This window comes from Natrix helvetica (genome assembly GCF_964273705.1).
Source record: "Natrix helvetica genome assembly, chromosome: W".
NCBI classification, from domain to species: Eukaryota; Metazoa; Chordata; class Lepidosauria; order Squamata; family Natricidae; genus Natrix; species Natrix helvetica.
Genome location: NC_138555.1, coordinates 76,337,215 through 76,359,350, shown reverse-complemented (window position 1 = coordinate 76,359,350; position 22,136 = coordinate 76,337,215). Strand labels below are relative to the sequence as shown.

Here is a 22,136-nt window from a genome sequence, read left to right as displayed (position 1 = left end):
GCAAGCCGTGTCTGTCTACCTTCAAGAAGGGTTGTTATGTCTTTCTCCTTCTGTCCCGGCCACTTTTTACAGAGGGACAACTGAGAACATTTGTAACAAACTGCATCCCTGTTTGATTTGGTGGCAAGCGGTGCCTCAGATAGAAAGTCCATACAGAGAGTGTTGAGGACAACCGAGAAGATGATAGTCAGCTCTCTTCCCATTATTCAGGATCCAACTTATGAGCGCTATATGCTGAGAGCTCAAAGCATTGTGAGGGACACCCATTTCACGGTCTATTTTTGTTGCTCCCCACTGGGAGGAGGTTTTGAGGGATTTCTAGCAGGACTACCTAATAAGCCACGGTGGCGCAGTGGTTAGAGTGCACTACTGCAGGCTACTTCTGCTGACTGCCGGCTGCCTGAAATTTGGCAGTTCAAATCTCACCAGGCTCAAGGTTGACTCAGATTTAAGCGTCTTGAGTTTGATACCCCTGTTCTAGGCTCTATTAAGAGAAGCAAAGAGCCCAATGGACCAGTCAAATTAGGAGTGGGTTCCAGAAGCCACTACTGCCAGTTCGCTTGATGTGCGCTCCATGCGCAGAACCGGAAAAAAAGCCCAGAGAAAAAAAGCCGGTTCTAGCAACTCAAGCCACCAAACCATTACTGGTTCGGCTGAACCAGTCCAAACTGGTAGAAACCCACCACTGCTTCAAATTTTAATTCCTGCTTTCCCAGTATCCGCAAGAGAGAGGCAGGCTTTTGTTTTTAAACAATAGTTCATGCATTAAAACCAGAGTGTCAGCGTTCCAAATATCATGCAGAATTCAATCATTGTCCAAGGCCAAGTTATCCTTAAAACTCCAATTTAATAAGACAGACATTTTGGCATTATGCTGTGAAATTTCCACTCTAATGTACGTCCCGTGGGTTCACCCACTTAAAAAGTTCATCATCTATCCCCACACCCCATAATTCATCACATGGTCTTTAACTGGGTGAACCCACGGGATGTACATTAGAGTTGAAATTTCACAGCATAATGCCAAAATGTCTGTCTTATTAAATGGGAGTTTTAAGGATAACTTGGCCTTGGACAATGATTGAATTCTGCATGATATTTGGAACGCTGACATTATTTCAACTCTAATGTACATCCTGTGGGTTCACCCAGTTGAAAGTTCATCATCTATCCCCACACCCCATAATTCATCACATGGTCTTTAACTGGGTGAACCCACGGGATGTACATTAGAGTTGAAATTTCACAACATAATGCCAAAATGTCTGTCTTATTAAATTGGAGTTTTAAGGATAACTTGGCCTTGGACAATGATTGAATTCTGCATGATATTTAGAACGCTGACATTATTTCAACTCTAATGTACATCCTGTGGGTTCACCCAGTTGAAAGTTCATCATCTATCCCCACACCCCATAATTCATCACATGGTCTTTAACTGGGTGAACCCACGGGATGTACATTAGAGTTGAAATTTCACAGCATAATGCCAAAATGTCTGTCTTATTAAATTGGAGTTTTAAGGATAACTTGGCCTTGGACAATGATTGAATTCTGCATGATATTTGGAACGCTGACATTATTTCAACTCTAATGTACATCCTGTGGGTTCACCCAGTTGAAAGTTCATCATCTATCCCCACACCCCATAATTCATCACATGGTCTTTAACTGGGTGAACCCACGGGATGTACATTAGAGTTGAAATTTCACAGCATAATGCCAAAATGTCTGTCTTATTAAATGGGAGTTTTAAGGATAACTTGGCCTTGGACAATGATTGAATTCTGCATGATATTTGGAACTGCTGACATTATTTCAACTCTAATGTACATCCTGTGGGTTCACCCAGTTGAAAGTTCATCATCTATCCCCACACCCCATAATTCATCACATGGTCCAATCTTCATCTTCCACGCTGGCATGTACACCCCTCTGCTTCCGGCCAGGTGTCGAGGTGCGGAGACAAAAGACGACCTTGAGCTTCTAAGAAAATCCATAACAATACATTCCACAATCCTTTCTATTCCCCCCTCCCGACTACTATACCAATGAAACAGCATAAGAATTTTTTTAAAAGTGTGGCAGGCCAAAGATCCTAAAAGGAACAGAATTACAGGCCTGACACAGAGATTTTTTACTATTGCTATTTTATTTACAGCTTTGTTATCTTAGGGATACTTGCCTTAGGGAGTTGCTGGGTAATTCTGCCAATATTTTGTCCTTTCTTCCCAATTATAAAACGATGTAACCAGGCGGGGGCCGTTACTTCAGCTACCATCACACTCTTCGCCTAAGGAAAAGGGACAGGATGGCAAGAAGAGTTTCCCGACATCATTCACATGAGCGGCTTTGAAAACCTGGCTACAGACATTTCTCCATTCGAGTTAAGATACCAAAGCTGGCCGCATCTTTTATTTTTTTGGATTTTTTAAAATTGTTTTAATTAAACAAAAACACACACAAAAAAAAGAAGCACCCTTCATTACATCTTGATAAAGCGGGTCGATTGGTTACAAATGGATTTCGTGCGTTTCTACCACAATCCTTGCTTATACTTCATTCATATTGAATGGTACATTTTAAATCAAAAATCTTTTAGGTGTTTTACTATCAATGTACCATCATTCTCATTTAACTGGAATTATTTAAACGTGCTTTTATCTGAAATCATTTGTGTTTAAAGGCACAACCACCTACTGGCACTCATTAGTAATTTCAATAAGCCTCCAATAACATTACACCTTTATAACATATTCTGGAAAAAAAAATCAATTAATAAAATATCTAAGGCACATCTTTATGCCGGCAAATGTTTTTAGTGCTGCAATACCTGCATTCTGCCTCCAGGTGGCATTAGGGCATCGTTGCAGCATTCTCACACAGATTTATTCATTTTTTTCTTAGATGTGCAAGTTGGTCAATTACACTCAGCCAAAGTTGGTTAATCTTCAGCTTCCAGGATTCACACATCCCTATTTCCCCGAAAATAAAACCGGGTCTTATTTTCTTTTGGGCCGCAAAATAAACATTAGGGCTTAATTTTAGGGGTGTCTCCCCCCCCCCCATGTATGAGAGGCCCGCTTCTGTTTGCTCGTGGTGGGGTAGGAGGTGATGGGGATGGAGCTGTCCCACATGCCCCTCACCGGCTTCCCTCAGGGCCCCCACAGCCAGGCCGCCCACTCCCCGACACCTGCCTCACCTTCACCAGCCCCATCTCCAACAGGACCCCGCATGGCCGTCGGTCCACTTCTTTTGCTTGCTCGCGGCCGTAACAGAGCAGGAGGCCAAGCAATGCGTCGGTGCGCCAGCCACCAGGCAAGGTAGGGGGGTGGAGCTGTCCCATGCGCCTTATAACGGCCTACCTCAGGGCTCCTGCAGCCAAGCCATCCACACCCCAACACCTGCCTCGTGGCCATGGCACCAGTGCGCCAGTCTCCTGCTCCGTTGCGGCCGCAAGCAAGCATAAGTCGGCCGGCGGCCACATGGTCTCCTTCTGCGCATGGCCGCTGGTGCTGCCGCCGTGAGGTAGGTGTCGGAGCGTGGATGGCCTGGCTGCAGGAATCCTGAGGTAAGCCGGTATGAGGCGCATGGGACAGATCCACCCCTCGCCTCGCGGCCCCGGCACTGCAAGCAACAACCCTGGAACGATATAGGGTTTCCTGCCTAGGCAGGGGGTTGGACTAGAAGACCTCCAAGGTCCCTTCCAACTCTGCTACTGTATTGTAACAAGACGGAATGGGCGGACGACCAGCTGCGTCGGCTCTTAAGTAGGGTTTATTTTGGGGGTAGGGCTTATATTAGGTACACGTTTAAAAAAACATGCTAGCTCCTATTTTCAGGAAAACAGGTTATCTATTAAATACTTATTTTATGTCCCTCAAAGCCATCCAACTTTGGAGGAAAACCCAACTTTCCTCCTCCCGTTTTTAGTTAGGAAACAAAGGAGAAAAATAGTTATAAGGCCAAGAATGTCGTCGTTAAAAAGAGAGGGTAAAATGACACAGAATATCATATAAAGATGTACGATTATTGGATGGATTTAGGAGGACGTAATGAATTGTTATAATCTAAATTAATTCAAAATGTAGACTATCTCGTATAAAACGAAGGAATAATAGTTCTACTCAAATAAAAGATGAATGATGATAATAATGTAGGCATATATATTAGATTGATAATGTGAGATTTTATATAAATTGTACGTGAGGACTATGGAGAGGATACACAAAAGTTCTGTAACCAACCGACACCCTGGATGTAACTGGAAGATGTTTTTATGTTTTGTATGTGTAAGTTTAAAATTCTTTTAATAATAATAATAATAAAAAATAGAGGGTAGAAATTCTCCAAAGCCCCAGTGTTTTGTTAGATAAAGTGACCCCACATTCTTCCCCCTCCCAATATAAGTGCCACTTTTGACCATCCCAAGATTGCCCATCTCTCCTCTTTCGCTTTGTTGTACGTGCTTTCCTGAAAAAACACAATTTACTCCGTTCGCAAGGACGCCACATCCTGTTTGGGATGTGTAACGGCCGAATGTACGTCAAATTCAACATAATCTAAACCAAAGGGAGTTTGCTTGACGTAACATCAGTTCATTTTAAACAAAACAGCCGGTATCGAACCAAAGGGAAAATGAGAGGAAACGCACATAACGCACTGAGAGAAAAATAAAACCTAGCGCACAGATGCAACATTTTTACCTAGCTGGTCTTTAAAGTGTACGTGCAACTTGTTTTCAGTTAAGTTACACCAGGGGTGAAATTCAAAATTTTCTTTGGGCTTTGTGGGCATGTGTGGCTTTGTGGGCATGTGTGGCCAAATCGACATCACTTCTTTGCCCTAAGGACCTAAAAAAGAAGACATACCAATCATTATACACAAAACAATAAGAGTACACAAATACTGACGTAAGAGCAATACGACTCTTATTGCTCTTGTGTAAGTATTTGTGTACCTCTTTTATTGTTTCGCGTGTAATAATATGGAATATCTTTTCTTTGAATTTCGCCCCGATCGATCTGCTATGCCTGTCCTTTTTTTTGAAAATAAAAGGCCCGTTTTTATGAAAAATGGGCCATTTTTGGGAGGTTTGCTGAGTGCAAAACCTTTTTATTTGCCTCTTCAAAACCTTGGTGTGTCTTATACTCCGAAAAATACGGTACATAGGGAAATCAGGGAATTGTGTCTCCAAGAGTAGACTATAGCTGAGCCAGCTCAAAATTGCCACCAATATGTTGGGTCTTTCCTTTAAATCAGGGGTCTCCAAACCTGGCAACTTTAAGACTTGTGGACTTCGACTCCCAGAATTCCCCATGGGAAGAGGGCATTGGGCGGGGCCAACCAAGGGCGATTTTCACTGGCTCTGCGAACCGATTCAAATGGTCCCTACCGCCTCTCCCGAGCTGGTTGAATGTCACCCCTGAGTTAACCAACTTCTAGGGGGAAAGCCAGATTTCTTTGGTTGATTTTGGCACACCGGGCTGCTAAGATTGCTGCTGCGCTGATCCCATGTCAAATGTCCCACGGTTACCAGGCCTTTGGGCGACCGTACCTTGGCGTAGACCTGAGTTAGGGCTGGCCCCAGTTTGTCCGGCTCTCCACGCAGAATGATGGTCTCCGAGCTGCTTTCAAGAGGCGGCATCTCCACCGAGACTCCCGTGGTATCTAGGATTTCCTGCAAGGTGTTTCCTTTCGGGCCGATGATGTACTTGTGCTGGGACTTCTTTACCTCCACAGAGATGGTGGTCGTCTTGCGCTTCTGAAAGACAGCCAGAGGCAGCTTCAAAACCAGAAAAAAGATGCAAAGCCAACCTTACAATACAATACAATAGTAGAGTTGGAAGGGACCTTGGAGGTCTTCTAGTCCAACCCCCTGCCTAGGCAGGAAACCCTATACCGTTCCATGTGCGAGGGGAACCTTTTACCTTAGCGCCTTCTAACTCGAGGGTTTTATAAAGTCATACCCAATAACGTGGAAACGTTTTGCTCCCAATCTGTCCTGTGTGAACGATCAGGTCCCCCCCATGTGAAGGGTTCGAGTCGTGTTTTATTGTTCATGGGAATCATCTCAGACTAACCGTCTGTACCTGGGTAAAACTAGGTAAGGTTCAATAGCGTTCAAGGGAGATTGGCTTTTGTTTTCTTGTGGCTACGTAGAGATTCTAAACTAATTCCACGTTTGACTCCTCCCGCTGGCTTTGCCGACCTCTCCCCAACACAATCCCAGCTACTCTGCCTCCGAGAAGGGATGGAAACTGAAGAGACGGGGAAGAAAACGGCTGACAGAGCGGAGTAAGAAATAGGGCGACAGATACTGAAATAGGGTGGACCCTCCACCCCACCCTCACCCCGCGAGGTCTCTCGAGCGCTACCTTGTCCTCGTAGATCTTGCGGATACGCAGAACAGCCTGGGAGACAGGTTCCTTCTCTCCAGTAATGATGATCTCATCTTTGCTGACGCTGGGCGGAGGGATGTTGATGCGTGCCCCCGTCTCCTGCATGATTTCCTGGACTGTTTTGTTGAAGGCCCCCGCGATGAATGGATGGAAGAACTTCTCCAGGTTCAAGCGCTCCACGGCTCGTTTGTCCTATAAAAGGAAAAACCCCGGAGAAGCTTCAGCCTGACTAGAGACGAGCAAATAGAAAGTCAGAGCGGAAGAAGCTTCAGGGATGTGAAGCGAAACGTCTTGAAAGACAAACAAGAAAGTCCAATTAGTTGCCTCTTGGAAAAAAAAGCACTTTTGGGACAGGCTTCCTTCTGTTCTACGTGACGCAACCGAAGCCAGATTCACTTAACAGCCGTGGGTTACTAACTTATCAACTGCGGTGATTCTAAGGACGGTGGCAAGGAAGGCCGTAAAATGGGGCAAGACACTCTTAACCAGCATCTCAGGGCGGTAAAGTGAATTTGACTTAACCAAGGAAATTCTGGGCTCAGTTGCAGTCGTTCACTGCAATTGTTGATTTATTTAAGAGCCATTGTGGCGCAGTGGTTAAGAGTGCACTACTGCAGGCTACTTCTGCTGACTGCCAACAGCCTGCAGTTTGGCAGTTCGAATCTAAACCAGGATCAAGGTTGGCGCAGCCTTCCAAAGTTGGTAAAAGGGGGACTCAGATTGTTGGGGGGGGGGGGAGATGCTGACTCTGTAAACCGTTTTAGAGAGGGCTGTAAAACCACTGGGAAGCGATATATACCTTATTTTTCGGAGTATAAGACGCACCTTTTCCCCTCAAAAAAGAGGCTGAAAATCTGGGTGTGTCTTATACACTGAATACAGCATTTTTTTACCTCCCGAAATCCCGCCCCCTTTGCAAAAGTGGCTGTGCATAGCCTTTAGGGGGCTTGTAGAGAGCTCCTGGGGGCTGGGGAGGGCAAAAATGAGAGAAAAACAGGCCGTTTTTTGCTCCCCGCCAGCCCCCAGGAGCACTCTACAAGCCTCCTAAAGGCTATGCATACCCTGTTTTTGACAAGAAAATGGACCTGTTTTCGTGAAAAAAGGGCCGTTTTTTGGGAGGCCTGCAAATTGCAAAAACTTTTTTTTTTTAAATTGGCCTCTTCAAAATCTTGATATGTCTTATACTCCGGTGCGTCTTATACTCTGAAAAATACGGTAAGTCGAAGTGCTTATTGCCATTTTCAATGGAAGCCTGGTGTGAAAAAAGACAGAAGTTAAGAAAAAAACTAACGTGCAAGAACCCTTCCTCGCCTTTTAGAAGAAAAGACACTCATTAAAGTTGTATTTGGTTAACTCTATGGTAAAATTAACAGCACAACCCATGCCGCTTGTATCTTGGAGTGTTTTGTGGCCCACCGGCGGCCATTAGAACTGGCAGCAGATTCGGACAGTGAGGAGGTTGGGGAGGAACGTGGGCCGGTCCTGGAGTCTGGGGAAGGCTCTGATGAGGGTTTGTGTTGGACGCAGAGATGGGACCAGAGCCGTATGCCAGTTATCAGCTGCCTTCAGAGTCAGACATCAGTGAGGCAGAGGAACAGCAGGAGCCTGTTCCCAGTGTGCGCATGTGCAGAGTTGCCAGACAAAGAAAACAACTAAAGAACAGGGGTCGACTTGGGAGTAAGGCCACAGGTGGACAATGAATGGCCCCTCCCAGAGGAAATAAAAGAGGACCAAAGGGGGAGTGGAGTTTGCAGGAGACAATTAGTTCGCTTAATTGGTTCGTGACTCCCCGAGACTCCTTGCCAAGTTTTGCAGATAATGGCCTGACAGCTCTCCAAGCCAGAAAAGGTCTGGGACTGTAATGCCTCCTTTGAAAGACTTTGTCGGCTGTGAATGGGCAGAATTCACTGTAAATGAATAAAAGGATTTTTTGCTGGGACAAGGAGTTTGTTTCATGCTCTTGGGAAGCCTCGGTCAGAACAGAGTGCCTGCTCATCGTTCTAGAATCAAGACATTGCTGCATCAACTGCAGAGGACATTCAATATTATCTCTTGCGAACTTCCACGTCGCCATCCTGTCGCCTTTCGGAGAAAAGGAGAGGCGCCCAGCCACTCACCTGCTCTGCTGAGATGAGCAAGATCTCATGACGTGCTTTCTCGATGCCTTCTTTGGTGCCCGTGATCTTAATCTGGCTGCTGGGATCCTCGGGCCGCGGGATGTTGATCTTGGTGGCCGTCTTGAGCTCGAGCTCCTGCAGTTTCTCGCCGTTCTTGCCGATAACAAAGCGATGGTGTTCTTTGGGGATTGTGACAGTAGCTGAAGCCTGTGGGTAGGAGTGAAGTAGGGAGAGGGATTAAAGCATCTGAGGGGGTAGATTCGCTAGAAAAACAGACGAAGAACAGACATTTACCCAAGGTCAAGCTGTCAACTCCGAGGAGAACCTGGCCAAAGCCATCTTCTGCTGCTTCATAGTTGCCACAAACTAGTAGAGGGGAAGGGGAGACATGATAACCTAGCTAGCAGTCAAAACAAAAAAGCTTTCTCATGGGAACCAAGGTCAGATACACAGGTGGCTGTTGAAGAGAGGAAAGTTAATCAAGGAGCCAGCCAAAAGTCCTGAGTGAAGAATGTGACCTTTGATAACAAGGGAGGATATCAACTGCTATTTTATTATACTACTACCATGTTTCTCCGAAAATATGACATGTCCTGAAAATAAGGCCATGCCATATTTTTCAGATGGGCAAAAATATAAGCCCTCCCCCGAAAATAAGCCCCTTGGACAACCCTCCCCCCTCCAGCTAGGCAGAGCACCACTCACCGACCTAGCGGTATCCCGAAAGCGCCAAGCTGCGGGAACAGGGGTGGTGTAAAGGTGCCTTCCGGATACCGCTAGGTCGGTGACTGGCGCTGTGCTCAGCTGGAGAGGGGGGATGCCGGGCGGCTACTCTCTTGTGAGCGGACTCCCGAAGAGCCGGCCCACAACTATAGAGCGTACTCCCAGAGCAGTCACTGCCAGAAGACTCGGCAGCCGATCTCTGGGGTTTGGAAGCTACAGAAGAAGCCACGCTGGGATGGCGGCAGAGGCAGCAGCGGTGGCCTGGCCCTGCAGGGAGAGCTGGGCCAGGGCATGGTGAGGCTAGGAGGCGCGCAAGCGGGGGAGCGGAACAGCTGCTCGCGCAACCCTCCTCTCCAGCCATGCAGAGCGCCATTCACTGACCTAGAGGTATTCCGAAGGCGCCGAGCTGCGGGAGCCGGGGGGCAGGGAACCGGCGCTCACACAGCTTGGCGCCTTCGAAATACCTCTAGGTCAGTGAATGGCACTGTGCCAGCTGAGCCGAGTGGCTACTCATGAGCGTGGTCACCTCATGGCTGCTGTGTTGTGCTGCTGCGACAGTGCAAGACAGCCGTTCGCCCGAGGCTGTACCCGGCTCTTCGGGAGCCCACTCGCAAGAGAGTAGCCGCCTAGCAACCCCAAAACAAGAAGCCCTCCCCCAATAATAAGGCCCAAGCCATATTTGGGGAGGGGGTGTCAAAAGAAAATAAGACCCTGTCTTATTTTTGGGAAAACACGGTAGTTAATAAGTTGCTCAGATATTTATTTATAGGAGGAAAATGTCCGGACCAAACCTAATTTCTAGAAAATCTATGCTGGATTTCCCCCCTTACTAGAGGGAGCCCCCTTGTGGAGTACTGTGAAGCCATTACCACGGCAACTCCACTGCGCTGTACAGTAGAAGCCATTTTACGGCAGTACAGCAGAAGCCATTTTAAGGCACAACAGGCTATATTTTAACAGAACACATACCCCCAAGGGGTGTAGCCCCCAGACTATTCATAGACTATTCTGCTCCGGCAGAACTGGGCCCAATAGGTCAAAGGCCCCCCCAGATTCTGTTGAAGGCAGCCTTCTACAAAAGATCCGATTTGCCGCCAGTTTTCGAAGGACGATGACAAAGTCAGTGTGTCACCCTGGAAACCCTTAAATAATGCTAACTGTAATATTTTAAGTGCTGACTTGGGAGCAGGAGATGGTGAAAACGTCACCGCAAGGACCGGCGGGGAAGCTAACTTTGATGCGTCACCTGGGTTTGAAGCCGAGCGACAATTTCCTTCCGTGCTTTCATCACCGAGTCCAGCTTGCCAGTCACCATGATGGACAGGCCCTGGTCCTTGGCCAAGGAAAGCTCAATATGAGCCCCCGTCTTCTGCATGATGTCCACGCAGACTTTGGCCTCGTCGCCTTCTCCAAACTGGCTGTTGTCCTTGTAGCGTCGCTCTTCCAGAGGGACGTGAAACACCTGCCCGGAAGAATCAGGCACTGTTATCGAAATGCTACAACAGGGGTTTGAAACTCTTATTTCATTGAGGGCCACATCAAGGTTTTGTTTGACCTCGAAGGGTTGGGGGGGTGGCGGCCATGATACAGGACTTGTGTAGGGGTCACCTGTGGAGGGTTTGAGGAGGAGGAGGAGGAAGAGGAGGAGGAAGAGGAGGAGGGAGGGAGGGAGGGAGGGAGGGAGGGGGACGACTGTGGGATCTTTGGTGTTCTTGGAGCTTGGTGGTTTTCTTGCAGACATTTCATGCCCCAACTAGGTAACATCATCAGTGCAAGAAGGGAGTAGGGGTTGTGGAGAGGGAGAAGGAGGAGGAGGAGAAGAGGAGGAGGAGAACTGTGGGAACCTTAGTGCTAGTCACTAAACACGGCACTGCATTAGCACTGAAGATGTTACCTCCTCTGGGTCATGAAACATCTTGAAGAGAACAACCAAGCTCAGAGAGCACCAAGGATTCCTCATTTCAAATATGAGCTACAAATAATCTTTATTGGTAAAACAAAACAAACAAACAAACAAACAAACAAACAAACAAACCAGAGTCTGTTCTGTTTTACAGAAGCATCTCAGCAGCATTCAGACCCAAACTGGATCCCCCATTCTCAAAAAGCCATTGCAAGTGACTTCATTGCCCTCCAGCCTATGCCCTACAGACCCCGCCCCCGTTATGGACCAACCTTATCCAGCTTTCAGGTACATGAACCAACTAGAATTCTCAGCCGTGGTTATGCTAGCCTTAGGAATTCTGGGTGGGTATGGAAGCCCGCCCGCTTGGGAGGACAACAGATTGTCAAAGGTTGCTTCCAACTCACACATTCATTTTCTGCGAGAGATCACTCCAAGGGGTGGGACACAGCCGTTTCGGACTGCTAATTTTGCGTCTGGTTTGCCGAACTGGGAGTTGGAAAGACTGGCTGGCCCCGCCCATCCCTCCCCAGGCGTCTCCATATGGCTTGTTGATCATGCCAGATAAGTGCAAGGCTTGCGCAGAGGCTCTGGGAGGGTGAAAAACAAGCTTCCCAGAAGTTCTGGAAGTTGAGAAATGGGACTCTTTCTGACCTCCAGGACCCAGTGGAGGCCATTTTCGCCCTCCTGGAGGCTCGAGGAAACTCTCCAGAGTCTGGGGAGGGCAAAAAATGGGCCTCCCAGAAGTTCTGGAAGTCCAGTAATGGGCCTGTTTCCATCCTTTGGAGGGCCTCCAGAGCCTGGGGGAGGATGTCTTCTCCCACCCAGAGGCTCGAGGAAACTCTCCAGAGCCTGGGGAGGGCAAAAAATGGGCCTCCCAGAAGTTCCGGAAGTCTAATAACGGGCCTGTTTCCATCCTTTGGAGGGCCTCCGGAGCCTGGGGGAGGATGTCTTCTCCCTGCCAGAGGTTCGAGGAAAGCCTCCAGAGCCGGGGGAGGGTGAATACGACCCTCCATGCCATAGTGCAGGATGCCAAGTAGGCCACGCCCACCGTGGTCATACCCAACCAGCAACTGGGCAGATAACCAGTTGATAAAAATTTTTCAATCCCACCCCTGGATTACATCCCACCTTGCACTGTATATGCCTCCTCTGCACGCTCACCTGGGTGATGACCGAAGATTTGATGGGCCGGATTTTGTTCCATACTCCTGTGAACTCACTGGATCTTTCCCCCGGAGCCCCCTTTTCCGGGAGCGGCGGGAAAGCTTCCAAGTAAGTGGGGATGTAGGCCTCATCTTCTGGGACACCACCTGCTTGGAGCAGAGACCACGAAGAAACCAATATTAAAGGAACAGAAAGAGAGAAATGTATAAAGACAACGGCTCCTTGGAATGAACTTCAATTAAATAGATAATCCTCAATTTACAAGCTGGGGGTTTAGTGACCGTTTGAAGTTACAACGGCACTGGGAAAAAAGTGACTTATGAGCGGTTTTGCCTCTCATGGGCCGTGAGGAGGTGCTTCCTGCGCCAGCATCCTTCACCGGCATAACCCTCTCACCTCGCGATTCTTCGTCCCTCAGGCCGCTGCGGTGCTCAGCAAAGCTCTTGGGTGTTAACACGGCGACCGAACTCATTGTTTTAAACCCAGATTTGCGTGATTCCGATACTCCACTGGGGAGAGAGGGGGGGGAGGGAGAGAGGGGGGAGGGAAGGAGGAAAGAAAAAAAGAAAGATGCAGGAAACAAGAAAAAGAAAGAACAAAAAATAGATAGAAAGAAAGAAAGAAAGAAAGAAAGAAAGAAAGAGGGAAGGAGGGAAGGAAGGAAGTGGGAGGGAGGAAGAAAGAAAGGTGAAGGAAAAAGAAAGAACAAAAGATAGAAAGATAGAAAGAAAGAAGGAAAGAAAGAAAGAAAGAAAGAAAGAAAGTGGGAGGGAGGAGGAAAGAAATAAATAGGAAGGAAACAAGAAAAAATAAAAGAAAGAAAGAAAGAAAGAGGGAGGGAGGGGTGGAGGGGAAGGGAGGGAAGGGAGGGTGAGAAGGAAGAGTAGGAGGGGAATTAAAAAAGGAAAGGATAGAAAGAAGAGAGGGAGAGAGAAAGAAAGAAAGAATATGAAGGGAGGGAGGAGGAGGAGAAGGAAAGAACGGGGAGAGAGAAAGAAAGGAACAAGGAAGGGAGGGAGAAAGAAAGAAAGAAAGAAAGAAAGAAAGAAAGGGGGGAGGGGAATGAAAGAAGGAAGGAGGAGAAGGAAAGAAGGGGGAGAGAGAAAGAAAGGAAGAAGGAAGGGAGAGAGAAAGAAAGGAAGAAGGAAGGGAGGGAGAAAGAAAGAAAGAAAGAAAGAAAGAAAGAAAGAAAGAAAGAAAGAAAGAAAGGGAGGGGGAGGAGGGGAATGAAAGAAGGAAGGGAAAGAGGGAGAGAAAGGAAGGAAGGAGAGAGGAAGAGAGAGAGAGAGAGAGAGAGACAGACAGACAGACAGACAGACATGTCAGAGTTGTCCTCCTTTGGAGGGGGCCTTATTTAACCCTGAGCATGGCTGGCATTTACTCACAAGATACCAGCTCAGCTCTACTAAACGATCCGCCTGGATCCATCCCAACTTCAAACATGGTCTTCTGCCTTGCCCCCAAGTTTTGATTTTAACAATCCCGGTGCGGAGAATCCCACCCATTGATTTACGTCCGATTTACATCCTCCATCGCCATCCGTGCTCTCGGCCGCCCGCCCACTCCTAACTCCACGGCAAAGCGCGGCGTTCCTCCTCGGCTTACCTGCAAAATGGTCAAATGCCGGAAAGGTCCGTCCGAAGCAAGGCTACCTGTGGCGCTTCAGCGTGACAGCAGCTTTGGTCCTGCCGAGAGAATTGAAAGACCCTCGTTCTTAAGATGAAACATGCCCCCGCCGCCATCCAGTGCAAGACGCCCCCAGCCCCAAAGTAAGATATACACAGCTAACCAGTTATAGCAATGGAAGACATATTTAAAGATTAGGGGAGCGGGTCGTCTAACCTTCCCCAAGAGCTTAGTTTTGTTCTCTGACCGAGATGGTGAACGTATGGCACGCGGCGCCATCTCTCCAGGCACGCCAGGCTTCACCCGCTGCTCTTCCAGAAAATTCTGGAGGTAAGCCGCCGTTTCTGCTGTTTTATGGTTAATTTATTGTTGTAAAACGGATGGTGGTTGCCGTTTTTTAAAAGATTTTTATTTTTAGACAGCCGTAGACAAACAAGACACAAAACGTAAAACCATCCTCCGTTACATACAGTGTGGCGATTGGTTACCTGTTTTTTGGGCATCCTTTCCGTAGTTATCACTTGCAATTTCTATGAAATCACATATTCTCAAATCGAATGTTTGTATACATTATTATTCATTATGCCTCATTTGTTGGAGTATCACTATTATTCCTTCATTTTAAACGAGATTTACGGAATATTGGGTTCATTTATAACCATTCATTACATCCTCTTCAATCTATCCAATAATAATATATCTTTATGTTATGTTCAGTATCATTCTATTATTCTTGTATTAATAACATTCTCTAGTACCTTTCATTTCCATGGTTTTTTTTAATCTAACCATTGATAAAATAAATCCCATGTCTTATGATATACAATACAATACAATAGCAGAGTTGGAAGGGACCTTGGAGGTCTTCTAGTCCAACCCCCTGCCTAGGCAGGAAACCCTATACCGTTTCAGACAAATGGCTATCCAACATCTTCTTAAAGACTTCCAGTGTTGGGGCATTCACAACTTCTGGAGGCAACTTCTGTTCCACTGATTAATTGTTCTAAGTGTCAGGAAATTTCTCCTCAGTTCTAAGTTGCTTCTCTCCTTGATTAGTTTCCACCCATTGCTTCTTGTTCAGGTCCCTTGAAGAATAGTTTGACTCCCGATTCTTTTATGAAGAACAAACTCCCTCTTCAATTATAACATTATTTATCTTCGGGTTCTCTAATTTCAAATGTCAATTTACTCATTTCAGCACATTCCATTATTTTATGAAGAACTTCCTCCTGCGTTGGTATTTTCTCATAAATGGATGGCTGTTAAGTCAATGACTCCCTGTAGTCTTTTTGATGCTCCAGCTGCAGGAGGAGGCAGGCATTACAGATTTCCTGGAACTATTCACGTGTGAATGTACTGGATCTTCCACTCTCAGTATTCCCCAACGGCATAGACAAAAACCTACATCAGCTGTATACTTTATACATAAATACATACGTACGTACGTATATACATACATACATACATACATACATACATACATATTATGTTGTATTTGTGCTGATAAATAAATAAAGGGAGACTAGTATAGATCTATTTCAAGCTATTTAGCTCTCATCAGCTAGCCATACCCTTACTGGGTAAGTAAGGGTATGGCTAGCTGATGAGAGCTAAATAGCTTGAAACAGATCTATACTAGTCTCCCTTTATTTATTTATCAGCACAAATACAACACAAATATAAAAAGGCAACTTTAAAAATATGGTTTTCTGCCTGGATAGTCTCCTGCAGTGAGCCAATAGACAGAAAAGGAGAGTAGTGAGTTCCCTCCCATATTTGGGCATACCAGGGGTTGTAACACAAATACATATACATATACATATACATACATATATATATGTATTTGTGGTACAATCCCTGGTATGCCCAAATATGGGAGGAAGCTCACTACTCCCTCTTTCTGTCCTTCGGCTCATTACAGAAGACCATACAGACAGAAAACCATATTTTTATTTTTAATGTTGCCTTTTTATATTTGTGTTGTATTTGTGCTGATAAATAAATAAAGGGAGACTAGTATAGATCTATTTCAAGCTATTTAGCTCTCATCAGCTAGCCATACCCTTTGGGTTCGAATCCCAGTAAGGGTATGGCTAGCTGATGAGAGCTAAATAGCTTGAAATAGATCTATACTAGTCTCCCTTTATTTATTTATCAGCACAAATACAACACACACACATATATGATTCTGCAACCCAACTAGACAGACACGGACTTCAGAGGAGAATCAGAACTGCAGAAAAAACAATTACTACCAACCTGCCTTCCATTGAGGACCTGTACGCTGCACAAGTCAAAAAGAGGGCTGTGAAAATGTGTACAGACCCCTCGCATACTGGACATAAATTGTTTTCAACTCCTACCCTCCAAACGACGCTTATAGGGCACTGCACAGCATAACAACTAGACACAAGAACAGTTTTCCCCGAACGCCATCACTCTGCTAAACTAATTCCCACAACACTGTCAAAATATTTACTAAGACTGTATTACTGTTAGTCTTCTCTTCCTTCCTAGTATCTATCTCTTCCCACTTATGAATAATAACCATGTTGCTTGTATCTTTACAATTTATATTGTTTTATTTGTTTCTTAGTATAATTTGATTGCTTATTAGTAACCTATGACCATCACTAAGTGTTGTATCTTATGATTCTTGATGAATGTATTTCATTTTTCTTTATGTACACTGAGAGCATATGCACCAAAGACAAATTTCTTGTGTGTCCAACCACACTTGGCCAATAAAGAATTCTATTCTATTCTATTTTATTCTATCCTGTCCTATTCTAGACACAAGAGCAGTTTTTTCCTGAACGCCATCACTCTGCTAAACAAATAATTCCCTCAACACTGTCAAACTATTTACTAAGTCTGCACTACTATTAATCTTCTCATTGTTCCTATCACCCATCTCCTCCCACCTATGACTGTATGGCTGTAACTGGGTTGCTTGTATCTTTACAATTTATACTGATGGTTTCCTAGTATGATTTGATTGCTTATTTGTACCCTAGGACTACCATTAAGGGCTGTACCTTATGTTTCCTGGCGAATGTATCTTGTCTTTTTGTGTACACTGAGAGCATATGCACCAAAGACAAATTCCCTGTGTGTCCAATCACACTTGGCCAATAAAGAATTCTGTTCTGTTCTGTTCTACTCAGAGGATGCCCAGTAGGAGAATGCTGGTAATATCTGCATTGTTAAAATAAGCTGGGTCTCCTCTCTAATCAGACATCAAACCCCTTCCTTTGTCCACAAAGCTCTCTTTTCTCTTGTCCAGCTCTTATTAAAGCAAAGCACCGCTAAGCTTCCTAGGCCCCCAAACTACGGTGAGGATATGAGAGAAAGCCTCTTATGGCCACCAGGAATTAATCACGCTTGGCTCTCGCCTTCCCATCAGCCCTGAGTCGAGTGGCAGGGTGTGCGGCCGAGGTGGGGGGAATTGTAGAAGGAACAAAAAGCATGCCCACCCAGGTACACACCAGCACGGACGCTTGGTTCATGGAGAGCTTTTTTCATGGCGGAATAGGCTTTCGTAAAAGAGATCCTTTGGGTAGCGCTCTCTAATCCACATTAAGGCCATAGCTAAAAGAAAAAAAAGAGAGGCAAAGAAAGTTTTGGGGCCTGCCAGTGGCCAGGAGAGCTGGTGGCAGGTTAAGACAATGAGGAGCTTGGGGAGGAACATGGGCCAGTCCTGGAGTCTGGGGAAGGCTCTGATGAGGGCTCTGTGTCGGAGGCAGAGGGGGTCCAGAGCCGTCTGACAGTTCTCAGCTGCCTTCAGAGTCAGACATCCCGATTTGTGCATCTTGTTCCATCTTTGACGATAGGGGGAGAAATTTTAGCCCCCTCAGAGAAGGCTCGCAATCTGGGAGTCCTCCTGGATACGCGGCTTAGTTTAGAAGGTGACCTGATGGCCGTGACCAGGGGGGCCTTTTACCAGGTTCGCCTGGTACGCCAGTTGCGCCCCTTACTGGATCGGGATGCTCTGTGCACAGTCACTCATGCCCTCGTCCTTTCTCGCCTGGACTACTGCAATGCTCTCTACATGGGGCTGCCCTTGAAGAGCACCTGGAGGCTTCAGCTGGTCCAGAATGCGGCCGCGCGGGTTGTCATGGGGGTACCTAGGTGCTTCCATGTTACATACCTTTTAGGCGGCCTGCACTGGTTGCCGGTTGTTTTCCGGGTGCGATTCAAGGTATTAATTATAACCTTTAAAGCACTCCATGGCTTAGGCCCAGGATATCTGCGAGACCACCTACTGCTACCAGTAGCCTCCCACCGTCCAGTACGATCCCACAGAGTTGGCCGCCTCAGGGTGCTGTCGGCCAAACGGTGTCGGCTGGTGACCCCCAGGGGGAGAGCCTTCTCTGTGGGAACGCCTTCCCTCTGGAATGAGCTGCCCCCGGAGCTTCGCATAATCCCTGACCTCCGGTCCTTCCGACGCGGCCTAAAAAGTTGGCTTTTCCAGCAAGCCAGTCTGGCCTGTTAATTTTTATCTCATTTTTAAAATGTTATTGTCATATTAATTGGGTTTGGTTTTTTGGATATTTATCTAATTTCCTTTCAACTTTTGTGATATGTGTTTTTTAATGTTGTACGCCGCCCTGAGTCCTTTGGGAGAAGGGCGGCATATCAATCCAATAAAACAAACAAACAAAGTCGTCATAACAACGTTGGAAAAAAGTGACTTATGACCGTTTTTCACACTTATGATTACTGCAGCATCCTTATGGTCCAAATTCCGAGGCCTGGCAACTGGCATGTATTTATGATGGTTGCCGTGTCCCGGGGTCATGGGATCCACTTTTGCAACCTTCTGACGAGTAAAGTCCATGGGGAAAGCCAGATTCACTTAAGAACCCTGTTATCTCTTTATCAACTGCAAGGATTCAGTTAGCAACTGGGGCAAGAAAGGTCGTAAAATAGCAAAATGTCTCACTTCGCGAGGGAAATCTGGGGCTCATCTGCGGCCGTAAGTCGAGGACTGCCTGAAATTCTGGATTTATTTTCACTGCCAGCTTGCTATGGCAGTGAAAATGCCATAGCAAGCAGGGAGCAAAAACATGGCGCACGGGCACTGCCCCCGCACGGCGGCCCCCCGAAAATCAGCTGGCTGATTGGAGGCACATGCGCAGTGGAGCTGAGCTGGGGCAACAGCTCACATGCTCGCAGAGAGGGCTCTCTGCGTGCCCGCTGTGGCACCTGTGCCATAGATCCGCCATCACAGGTTTAGGAAAATTAGGGTTAAGCCCATCTCGCCTGGCTACTACCCTGTTTCCCCCAAAATAAGACCTCCCTAGATAATAAGCCCAATTGGGCTTTTGAGTGCATGCACAAAAATAACCTCCGCTTTGAAAATATTGCAACACAGCAGCAGCCATGAGGTGACCACACTCGCTGCCTCCTGAACCTCAAAAATAATAAGACCTTTCCAAAAATGAGACCAAGCACTTATTTCAGGGGTCAAAAGAAAAGACCCTGTTTTATTTTCAGAGAAACACGGTAACTCCAAGCTCAAACAAAAGATTATTGTAGAAATCGTACAGGTACAGTATAGGTGGTACCTTGCTCAATAGTAGTAACTGTGAAAGGGATCTTGGAGTCCTAGTGGACAACCATTTAAATAGGAGCCAGCCGTGTGCAGCAGCTGCCAAAAAAGCCAACACAGTTCTAGGCTGCATCAACAGAGGGATAGAATCAAGATCACGTGAAGTGTTAATACCAGTTTATAACGCCTTGGTAAGGCCACACTTGGAATACGGCATTCAGTTTTGGTCGCCACGATGTAGAAAAGATGTGGAGACTCTAGAAAGAGTGCAGAGAAGAGCAACAAAGATGATTAGGGGACTGGAGACTAAAACATATGAAGAACGGTTGCAGGAACTGGGTATGTCTAGTTTAATAGAAAGAAGGACTAGGGGAGACCTGATAGCAGTCTTCCAGTATCTCAGGGGTTGCCACAAAGAAGAGGGAGTCAAACTATTCTCCAAGGCACCTGAGGGCAGAACAATGGGTGGAAACTAATCAAGAAGAGAAGCAACTTAGAACTGAGGAGAAATTTCCTGACAGTTAGAACAATTAATCAGTGGAACAGCTTGCCTCCAGAAGTTGTGAATGCCCCAACACTGGAAGTCTTTAAGAAGATGTTGGATAGCTATTTGTCTGAAACGGTGTAGGGTTTCCTGCCTAGGCAGGGGGTTGGACTAGAAGACCTCCAAGGTCCCTTCCAACTCTGCTATTGTATTGTACAAATGGGATTTTGCGTTGAGATCCCTGAAGGAAGAGAGGGTATACATCAGTGGACAGACATCTCTTTATTTCCCAATGCCTAACCCTGATTAGATTTCCTAAAGTATGCTAATAGGGTGAGATAAAAGGCCCTTAACCTAATTTCAAAGCAATCACTTCAGGCCTCTAGCAAAGGTAATCTTGATGAGCTCCAGCACCATCAATTACCAGCGTGTAGTCACTGAAGGAGATTATACCCAAGGAAATATATCCAAGCAGGGGGGAAAAATGCATTTCAATCTCTATTTGGAACAAATATTGCCCTGAATGCAAGAATTCAATAAGGCAAGGCGCAGATTGTAATCCCACTCCCTCCAAAAACTGTCTTTTAAGATTTAAGGACCGGTTTGGTTTTGCTGCATGTGCAGAAGCGTTCGAGTGGGTGGGAGGAGCCTCCGGCCACCGGCGCTACCAGTTTGCGGGATCCGGGGCGAACCGGCAGAAACTCACCTCTGAACAAAGGTGATTAAGGGACCGGAGACTAAAATATATGAAGAACGGTCACAAGAATTGGGTATGTCTAGTCCAGCGATGGAGAACCTTTTTTGGCTCGCGTGCCATAAGTGGGGGGAGCGCAGGGGGGTCGTGTGTGGGCGTGCCGCACCCATAATGCAATGCACGACCACCACCCCAGCGGGCATGCGCGCACTGTAGGCGTGACCCCCATTTTTTGCATGCTTTCTTTGCCCTCCAAAGTCTTTATAGGAGCCTGGGGAGGGCAAAAACAGCCTAACCCGCCCCCCTGGAAGCTCTCCGGAGGCTTCAGGGACCTTCAGGAGGCTTCCCTGAAGCCTCCAGAGCAGTCAAAATGAACCTCCGAGCAAACAGGAAGTGACTTCCGGTTTGCTCGGAGGGTCGTTTTGAGTGCTCCGAAGGCTTGAGGGACCTTCAGGAGGCTTCCCTGAAGCCTCCGGAGCAGTCAAAACGAACCTCCGAGCAAACCGGAAGTCACTTGCGGTTTGTTCGGAGGGTCATTTTGAGCGCTCCGAAGGCTTGAGGGACCTTCAGGAAGCTTCCCTGAAGCCTCCGGAGCGGTCAAAACGAACCTCCGAGCAAACAGGAAGTGACTTCCGGTTTGCTCGGAGGGTCATTTTGAGCGGTCCAAAGGTTTGAGGGAACCTTCAGGACGCTTCCCTGAAGCCTCCAGAGTAGTCAAAACGACCCTCCAAGCAATCCGGAAGTCCGTTCCCGAACCTCCGGTATGCCCGTAGGGACGTTCTTTTGCACTCCGGAGGCTTCAGGGAAGCTCATAAAGCCTCTGGCGGGCCTCCGGGAGGGCGGGGGAGGCTCTTTTCACCCTCCCCAGGCTCCTATAAAGGCTCTGGAGCCTGGGGAGGGCGAAAAATGGCTTTCAAAAAGGGTGAACTCAGCTGGCCAGCGCGCACATGCGCTCTGGCCAGCTGACAGGGCAGCACCTCATGTGCCATAGGTTCACCATCACTGGACTAGTCTAATGAAGACAAAGGACTAAGGGAAACAACATAACAGCCTTCCAATATCTAAGGGGCTGCCACAAAGAAGAGCTATTCTCCAAAGCCCTCGAGGACAGGACAAGAAGCCATGGGTGGAAACTAATCAAGGACAGAAGCAACTTAGAATTAAGGAGAAATTTCCTAACAATTAGAACAATCAATCCGTGGAACCACTTGCCTCCAGAAATTGTGGATGCTCCACCATTTTTAAGAAGAGATTGGGCAGCCATTGGCCTGAAATAGTATAGGGCCGTTGTTCTGTCCCCCAAGCCTCCAAATTATACTGATGCCGGCTTGGCCATCTGCCACGACTAATGAAGTAGATAAGCCATCCCTTGGCTAGGAGCCCAGAAACTTATCTTTATGAAAAACCAAACTCACGGAATTCAGGGACTTCTTCAAACTTAAACTGATGTTTCCTGCAAAATTCCCC

At 46.8% G+C, this 22,136-nt stretch overlaps 1 protein-coding gene across 1 annotated transcript in view; it reads right to left on the bottom strand.

Annotated features, from left to right (window-relative positions):
• The window catches only part of LOC309400703 (vigilin-like), a 110,329-nt gene that overhangs the window by 49,268 nt on the left and 38,925 nt on the right, over positions 1–22,136 (bottom strand). Inside the window, exons 2-9 of the mRNA XM_081969333.1 lie at positions 13,917–13,996; positions 12,708–12,820; positions 12,309–12,457; positions 10,488–10,703; positions 8,519–8,725; positions 6,378–6,593; positions 5,558–5,764; positions 2,186–2,293 (exon numbers count right to left, since the gene is read on the bottom strand). Of these exons, the coding sequence (XP_081825459.1) occupies positions 2,186–2,293; positions 5,558–5,764; positions 6,378–6,593; positions 8,519–8,725; positions 10,488–10,703; positions 12,309–12,457; positions 12,708–12,783 (1,179 nt within the window). The 5' untranslated portion in view covers positions 12,784–12,820; positions 13,917–13,996. The remainder of the gene's footprint in view (positions 1–2,185; positions 2,294–5,557; positions 5,765–6,377; positions 6,594–8,518; positions 8,726–10,487; positions 10,704–12,308; positions 12,458–12,707; positions 12,821–13,916; positions 13,997–22,136) is intronic.